This window comes from Doryrhamphus excisus, linkage group LG13, assembly GCF_037039965.1.
Source record: "Doryrhamphus excisus strain RoL-2023G ecotype Guam linkage group LG13, RoL_Dexc_Guam_v1.1, whole genome shotgun sequence".
Classification (NCBI taxonomy): Eukaryota; Metazoa; Chordata; class Actinopteri; order Syngnathiformes; family Syngnathidae; genus Doryrhamphus; species Doryrhamphus excisus.
In genome coordinates, this window is record NC_136369.1 from 19,566,743 (window position 1) to 19,574,383 (window position 7,641).

The following is a 7,641-nucleotide window of genomic DNA, read 5'->3' on the forward strand; positions in this document are numbered from 1 at the left end:
ACATACACTGTATTCTGTAACTACTCCCACGGTATTACAATAATTTCAAAAAAATATGTAATACATGTTTTAATATTACGTGAACACTTTTGTACGTGTAGGGGAATAAGGCTGAAATATTTCAAAATAATTCCATTTTAATTAAGTCCAAAATTTATGTAAAATAAAATGAAGCTAGCAAAATCGCTAGCTGGCTAATCTGACATTTTTTTGTAAATGTATGCCAAAAAATGTTAAATCCTGAGAATAAATTGAAAATCTTACTATAAGTATAAAGTTGTAATGTCCCAAAAATAGTGACATGAGGACATAGTAATATATTTACAGGAATAAAGTAAAACAATTGCAAGAATACCATAAATTTAGCACACAAAAAAGCTATGTATGACAATTAAGTCATACATTTTCAGGGATAAAATAAAAATACTACAATAATAATAATAAAGTGTATGCAAAAAAAAAAGTGTGTGAAGTGGCTGGCTTGCTAGCCGAGTTGACAGATATTGGAATATTTATGGAATATTTATTTGGTAAATAGTTTTAAAAAATAGAAACATTTACATAAAATACATGATTAAACCAGAAACAAACACACACACACACAGAAGTACTGTTACGAGTAATTCAGCAGCTTTAACACGAGCACAGCTCCGAACGCGTCCGTGTCCCTTCTCGTCTCTCGTTCAATCCCCTGTCCACTGAGAACGTCACTTCTCGAAAACGTCCGGTTACTGAATATTTGGCCGTGGTTTGAGGATGAGCTTTCCCGTCTGCGTAACGACACAAAGAAGCATTTAGAAACATATGAGACATATAAAATGGAAGGTTGCGTCGGGTGACTCACGTCGTCACAGGACATGTTGTATTCTGCTAAAACTGTCCGACACCTGGCAGCGATACTGAGAAAGCAAAGGTTAAAGATAACAAACATATTGTATATAAAAGCGTTAGCATAGACATTTATGGCTTTAAAAATGATAACATGAAGATATACTGTAGATACAAGGATACATTGACGGCGCAACGACTCGTTTGTGTATCCCCGCAAAGAAAAGCGCTATGAGCGTGATGCAGCTGATGGTGAAGAAGGGATGATTCCACAGCGAGGAAAAAAAAGACACCTGCAGGAAGCAGAAAGAAGAAACTCCCTATCATAAAATAACGTATAAACATTCAAAAGCACACCGACATCGAGCTCTAACCATTTCAGATGGATGCTTACCTTCTGTGTATCAGGGTCTATCAACCAGTTCCACGCCCCCGTGGCTGTGCAAACCGACACCACTATTAAAATCACTGGAAAAAACAACAACAACAAAGTAACCATGACGACTCGTCAATCGATTATGTTATCCAAGACACAGCTCATTAGCTTGTGAGGGTCTATCTAATGACTTTGGACTTACTTCTCCACCTTCCTGTGGCAGGTTGCAGACAGGAGACATATTCCGTCAATCTTCTCTCAAAGGCTTTTAGATCTAATGGCAAAATAAACGTGATTACTGTCAACTTAAACAGTGTCAGGCATAACTAATCGATAGGAGCAACCGCATACTAAGCACTGAAACCGCAGGGGAGTATTTTATTCAGGAAGGCAACAACACATGAAATTGGCACAGGACGATACATAAATGTATCATCTATATTGTTCGTTTCCAATGTAATACAAGTAATAAGTAGAAATGACTAACGCTAGAAACGAAAGTGTCGGTTAAAGGAGCTAACATGTCAGCCACAATGCTACATGCTAATATCGTAAAGCGGACGAATAGGCTAACTTTGCAACGTTACATTCTCATATACGCATCAAAGCCAATTTCAATCATTCACCAAATCGACTACTGTTTAAAAGCTGACCTTTTGTTTTTCTTCGTGAATGTATATATTTATTACCTTCGGCCTGCTCCAGTGAGTTCATGTCTTCTAATCGTGGTCCCAACAGCCGGCTTCCGCCCACCTCAGGTGAAAGACAGCCTGATACGGCCAATCAGCATCGAGTTGGTTATTTTCTCTTCAGTTGATTGGCGAGCACAATGTAATGAGGCACCGCCTTTCCACAACGATGGACAAATCATCAAGCAGGTGTACTACCACAACATTGCCGCTCGATGTCGCTGTTTTAGTAGTGCTCTTAATGAACTTAGTTTAATATACAATCTGTTGTATATTGCCTCCTGGCCATGAATGATTGATTTTGAGTAATAAGTAAGTCATAAGTTGTTGTGCTCGATGAGGTGGCACATACAGTTATTATACAGTTACATGAGGACATATGACTGCTTTTACATAATTATAATGATGACGTCTGCGCACTGGAAAGGCATTTCACCACAAAGAAAAGCTGCTTATAGCATAATCATTCATAATATGACTTTAAAAAGTGTAGCATGACATTGACAAAATGCCCAAAACCAAGAAAATTTTCAGTTTTTAATGTTTTTGTGTTACACTTTTTTGAACAACACAACAAAAGAAATAAGTACAGCTGTATATTGTTTTTTTTTTATTATTATTAAATCATTATTCGGCTGTTCTCTGCAAAGTGCATTGCATGACAAATAAAAAATCTGAATCACTACAAATAATACAATCATCTGATAACAATGAATTATTTGTTTATTGCTAAGATTATAACCGACAGATTCTCTATGTGAAACTTAATTTAAAAGTACTTTTTCATTAAAAAAAACCTCTTTGGAATGTCAGATCCGAGGCGTGCTTGCACTTTATGTTTGAAAAAACAAACAGAAATGTCACAAAAAATGACCTGTTCTGTTATATGATTGACATTTGATCAAAGAGCCACTATTCGGCGCGTATAGTATTTTTTTTTCTGAACAATTCCGTGAATTTGGATAATTTCCTACAGGAATCCCGGTCTTAGAGTGTGTATGAGTAGGCGTTGTTGACGGGTTGTAGTTTGTTTTGCAAACGGATGTTAAACTTCTCTCTCAGAATTTGCTCAACCTCGCCTTCTGGCACATCCCTCATATCGAATATGTCGACGCCCTCCTCAGGTTTGGAGGTGACCTCGCTGTAGACGCAGCCAATCAGGGCTATGAAACCCGTGGGTGTTTGCAAGGAGCAGATGGACTTGTTGGTGAACAGCTCACCAGGATCCGTTTGAAGCTTGTCGTTGACTTCAAAGAAGTCCTCGGCGACACTCGGCACCATTGTGAAGGAATATATCGTTTTCGTCAGCTTCCTGTTCACCAGACTCGAGCTTGCAAAGTGCGGGTTGAGGATCACCGACTTTCGACTCGACTTCTCTAGAACCCAGACCTCTCCCTTGTTTAGAAGACGGAACACCGCAGCCTTCTGAGGCTGGTCCTTCCCGTGGACGAGCTCCAGCGGCTCCCACAGTTGCGACGACACCCCGAAGCTCACGTCTGCTATATAAGCTTTGCCTTCAATGTCCACCATGTTGATGAGGTGACCATTACAAGGTCCAAAGTCGCCAGTGGCGCTACTGAAGACTCTGGTGCCCAATATGGTCGCGTTGTACCCCAATTCTTTGAGCACCCAGGAAAACAGCAAGTTGTTCTCAAGGCACCAACCACCGCGGTTCCGTGTAACTATCTTGTCAAAGATGGCGTCCAGGTCCATGACGATCGCTTCACCGCAGTGGATGCTGAGGTTCTCGTAGGGGATCGACATGACATGATGCTTGTGGATCAGCTTCAGTGTGGCGAGATCCGCTTTGTCCAGTGGGCCGTGGAAGCCTATTCTTTGGAAGTACGCCTCCAGGTTCATCTTGTCTGCAAAAAAAAATAAAAATAAATAAATACTATTGTAACTTTAAGTGGTGCGTTTTTTCCAGTATGTTTAGACCCACTAGTATCGGACAGTTAACTTTTCCTGAGTTTTTACTTTTTTGTTACCTCAATACTGACTGCTAGAACGGGTGCCAATCTAATCCCTAAATTGTTCCACTGCTCAGTTTGACAGCATCAGCATTTCAGTACGGTGTTGCGCCACAAAACGTTGTCAACTCCACTGCAACAACTTTAAGTAGAATATTAAAAAATGTTAAAAATAAGGAATTCTTACCTGACTACAACGGCGACGAAACTTATGTGGAGTTCTTTGCAGTTAAACATTACACACACGCGAAAGTGCGGTGTCGAAATACAGGGGGGTGTTGTCAAGATGAGGAAGCAGTGAGCAAAAAAATAAAACCCAGCGACGTCAGTCGAACTTATTTATTTCTCATGTGGTTTAAAAGTTTGTGTGTTATCTGTTTAATAATATGTTTGTGCGTGTTTAATTTTTTTTGTTGTTTTCTGTCTTTTCCTCATAAGAAAACCCACTCGGAAGTGGGTGTTTGTTTTACGTAAAACACCAAATCCGTTTTTACCTTCCAAAATAAAGCACGTCCAATTCAAAGTGACGTTTAAATAACTCAAATAAACCTTTACTGTACTGTTTTTTTCGACTACTTCCTGTAAACCCCCTCCCTCGTGTTGTTGAAAAAGCGGGAATGATCCAATTTTTTTACGTAAGCTACGTCAACACGCGTTGTGCTAACCACAGGGATCAATACAACCAGCGCTCTATTACATGTAAGGATCATTTTAATCAAAATGGGACATTTATCTCAATTTATACATTGTCCATGATGAGGTTAGTGGCGCTGTTGTTATGTTAATGAATGTCCAGCTTACGAATGCTACACTGCGGTGTTGCTAGCTTGAAACATGGTATGCACAATGGCGATTTGCGCAAAAAATTAGCATGATAGTTTGTAAATCATAATGGCTTTTATGTTTGTTTGACATATCGCGCTTACTTACTCATAAAATGTTATTTTTTCTTAATAGGTTCCCCTTCTGTGATGGAAGCTACACGTCGGGAAACATACTTGATAACTGGAGGGTGCGGATATTTTGGTTATCGGTGAGTAACGTTCCTAACGTTGTTGTGTTTTCAATTGTAGCCATTGCATTCAAATGTAATGTAATGCTAATTTTGGTGAATTTTTGAGGTAGTCGAGTTGTAGTCCCAGTGACGTAGCGGCCTGTTATACTTGTAGTCAACACAAGATGGCGTCACCACATCAGTTTAGATTACTTATACTAGCATGCGATGTTAAAGCTGTCCCCATTTTGAATACCTGCAGCCTGGCAACCCACCTTCACAAAAAAGGAGCCAAAATCATCCTGTTTGATATCACCCATCCAAAGCTAAAGGTCCCGGAAGGAATGGTGTTCCTGGAGGGTGACATACGAAGCTGCTCCCAAGTTGGGAACGCTGTTGCCGGTGTGGACTGCGTATTCCACATCGCTTCCTACGGGATGTCTGGCAGGGAGCAACTGAACCGAGACCTTATTGAAGCTGTAAATGTTCAAGGCACTCAGAATGTCATCAAGGCCTGTTTGGAAAATGGAGTCCCCAGACTGGTATACACCAGCACCTTCAATGTGGTCTTTGGGGGTCAGGAGATACAGAACGGGGACGAAACTCTCCCTTACTTGCCCCTCCATCTTCACCCGGACCACTATTCCCGAACCAAGTCCCTGGCGGAGATGGCTGTGTTAAAATCAAATGGAGTCCCACTGAAGGATGGTTCTGGAGTGCTGAGAACGTGCGCACTGCGCCCGGCAGGTATCTACGGGCCCGGCGAACAGCGGCATCTACCACGGATTGTGGGCTACATCGAGAAAGGAATCTTTAGGTTCGTTTACGGCAAACCGAGCAGCCTGGTGGAGTTTGTGCATGTGGACAACCTGGCGTCGGCGCACGTGTTGGCTGCGGACGCTTTAACCGCCACGAGGCAACACCGATCTGCAGGCCAGGCCTACTTCATCTCTGACGGACAGCCTGTCAATAACTTTGAGTTCTTCAGGCCTCTCGTTGAAGGTCTGGGCTACCCGTTCCCCACACTGCGGCTCCCCATCGGACTTATTTACTTCGTTGCCTTTCTCACCGAAATGATCCATCACCTTGTGGGACCGTTGTACAACTTCCAGCCGCTGCTGACGCGCACGGAGGTGTACAAAACGGGCGTGACGCACTACTTCAGCATGGCCAAAGCCGAGGCCCAGCTGGGCTACCATCCGCAGGAGTACGACCTGCATGAGGTTGTCGATTGGTTCCGGAGCAGAGGCCACGGGAGGAAACGGCAACGCTGCGGCTTCAGTCGACTCGTGGTTAATTTTTTGTCGGCCGCTGCCTTTGTGGCGGCGCTGCTCTCTTTTCTGCCAGTTGTTGGCAGCAGATAACAAAAAGACAACCAAAGGACAAGACAACACATTATGCTAGCAGAGATACATAAATTACATTTATGTAAAAAAAAAATACATTTAAGTAAATAAAATTTAATTTAATTAAGAAAGCAGGAAGTGAACAAATGTAACAGTACCAGATGGAGGGTTGTACGACTGCATTTTTCTGCCATCTTGTGGGGGGTTGCCTCCAGCCACAGCTACCGATGTTGTTTGACCCAGCGCTAATTTGAGCTCATATTAGGGGACATTGAAGTTAACGTTTATATAAGCAGTGCTGAAAAGTCGCAGTTGTCTTTTTTTCCATGTTTACTGTCACTTGAATTAAAGTCATTGTACACTTTATTTAGCATCCACTATTGTTAGCATCGTGGTGATAGCAAGCTGTACTGAAGTGTGAGAAACAAACAATGCTAAATTAAAGATGCTTTAAGGAAATTATTCTTTTTTTATTTCTTAAAAGTCATCTCTGTTGGTATAAAATATTTTCTTCCTCTTAAAGGTCTTGTTGAGGTCTCAATTAGCCCTACAGGGAAAACAATGTTTTGTGTGTAGCTTTAAGCTGAGCTAATGTGTTTGTCCACACAAAACCGATGCCAAATAGAACATACAACAGCGTAACATTGAGGACACAAACGTTAGCAAAACAAGCATAGCAGTGGGTGCTATTTACAAGAATATACAAGTATGCAAAAATATACAAAGTGTATATATACATATACAATAATAATTATAATATATATATAATGATATATTTTTTTATTTATATATATTTTATTTAATAATACCCTTTCATATAGTTATACATATATATAATATAATATGCACATATGTATATATATATATATAATATATGTATAGTAACATACATACATATATAATATCTATAATATAATAATATAAATATTATAATATAATATATAAAATATAAGAGTATAATAATAGTATAATATATAGAATATAAAACATATATATACACACATATATATGAAAGGGTATTATTAAATAAGGAAAATATATGAATAAAAAAAATATATATATATAATATATGTATATATATATATGAAAGGGCATTATTAAATAAAAATATATATAATAAAATATATATAATTATATATATATAATTACATGAAAGGGTATTATTAAATAAAAATAGATATAAATAAAAAATATATAATTTTATATATATGAAATATACACTATTATATAAATTATATATATTATATAATTATTAAATTTTATATATATATATATATAAATAAAAAATATAATTTTATATATGAAATATATTATTATATAAATTATATATATTATATAAATTTATATTATATGAAAGGGTATTATTAAATACAAATATATATGAATAAAAATACATAATTATATGAAAGGGTATTATTAAATAATATATATATACATA

General features: G+C 38.4%; 3 protein-coding genes across 5 annotated transcripts; 1 reads left to right on the forward strand and 2 right to left on the reverse strand.

The window, feature by feature from the left end:
- Nucleotides 1-503: 503 nt before the first annotated feature.
- cnep1r1 (CTD nuclear envelope phosphatase 1 regulatory subunit 1) lies at nucleotides 504-2,027 on the reverse strand. Its single transcript, XM_058089627.2, has 6 exons — nucleotides 1,894-2,027; nucleotides 1,407-1,478; nucleotides 1,223-1,296; nucleotides 1,012-1,121; nucleotides 845-899; nucleotides 504-770 (listed from the first exon to the last, which is right to left on the reverse strand). The coding sequence occupies exons 1-6, from the start codon at nucleotides 1,916-1,918 to the stop codon at nucleotides 729-731; spliced, it is 378 nt and encodes a 125-aa protein (XP_057945610.1). The 5' UTR covers nucleotides 1,919-2,027; the 3' UTR covers nucleotides 504-728.
- Nucleotides 2,028-2,463: 436 nt separating this feature from the next.
- Nucleotides 2,464-4,267, reverse strand: LOC131139749 (arylamine N-acetyltransferase, pineal gland isozyme NAT-10-like). 2 transcript variants are annotated; one of them, XM_058089625.2, is made up of 2 exons: nucleotides 4,051-4,267; nucleotides 2,464-3,758 (listed from the first exon to the last, which is right to left on the reverse strand). In XM_058089625.2, exon 2 carries the CDS (start codon nucleotides 3,751-3,753, stop codon nucleotides 2,881-2,883), a length of 873 nt encoding a protein of 290 aa, XP_057945608.2. In that variant the 5' UTR covers nucleotides 3,754-3,758; nucleotides 4,051-4,267; the 3' UTR covers nucleotides 2,464-2,880. The 2 variants fall into 2 exon arrangements, with proteins under 2 accessions (XP_057945608.2, XP_057945609.2); XM_058089626.2 differs by lacking the exon at nucleotides 4,051-4,267 and adding an exon at nucleotides 3,882-4,031.
- Nucleotides 4,268-4,442: 175 nt separating this feature from the next.
- On the forward strand, nucleotides 4,443-6,653 carry sdr42e1 (short chain dehydrogenase/reductase family 42E, member 1). Of its 2 annotated transcripts, none has more exons than XM_078795723.1 (3): nucleotides 4,443-4,562; nucleotides 4,821-4,896; nucleotides 5,120-6,653. In XM_078795723.1, the coding sequence occupies exons 1-3, from the start codon at nucleotides 4,481-4,483 to the stop codon at nucleotides 6,219-6,221; spliced, it is 1,260 nt and encodes a 419-aa protein (XP_078651849.1). In that variant the 5' UTR covers nucleotides 4,443-4,480; the 3' UTR covers nucleotides 6,222-6,653. The 2 variants fall into 2 exon arrangements, with proteins under 2 accessions (XP_078651849.1, XP_078651850.1); XM_078795724.1 differs by lacking the exon at nucleotides 4,443-4,562 and adding an exon at nucleotides 4,682-4,700.
- Nucleotides 6,654-7,641: the final 988 nt, after the last annotated feature.

What these genes read in the sequence shown, in the direction of transcription:
- cnep1r1 (XM_058089627.2), bottom strand. Translation starts at nt 1,918, where the DNA reads ATGAACTCACTGGAGCAGGCCGAAG. An exon ending in CTCACTGGAGCAGGCCGAAG is followed by an intron (nt 1,479 to 1,893) that starts GTAATAAATATA and finishes TTTTGCCATTAG; the next exon opens with ATCTAAAAGCCTTTGAGAGA. An exon ending in TGCCACAGGAAGGTGGAGAA is followed by an intron (nt 1,297 to 1,406) that starts GTAAGTCCAAAG and finishes TGTTTTTTCCAG; the next exon opens with TGATTTTAATAGTGGTGTCG.
- LOC131139749 (XM_058089625.2), bottom strand. Translation starts at nt 3,753, where the DNA reads ATGAACCTGGAGGCGTACTTCCAAAGAATAGGCTTCCACGGCCCACTG.
- sdr42e1 (XM_078795723.1), top strand. Translation starts at nt 4,481, where the DNA reads ATGATCCAATTTTTTTACGTAAGCTACGTCAACACGCGTTGTGCTAAC. An exon ending in CAACCAGCGCTCTATTACAT is followed by an intron (nt 4,563 to 4,820) that starts GTAAGGATCATT and finishes TTTTCTTAATAG; the next exon opens with GTTCCCCTTCTGTGATGGAA. An exon ending in TGCGGATATTTTGGTTATCG is followed by an intron (nt 4,897 to 5,119) that starts GTGAGTAACGTT and finishes GAATACCTGCAG; the next exon opens with CCTGGCAACCCACCTTCACA.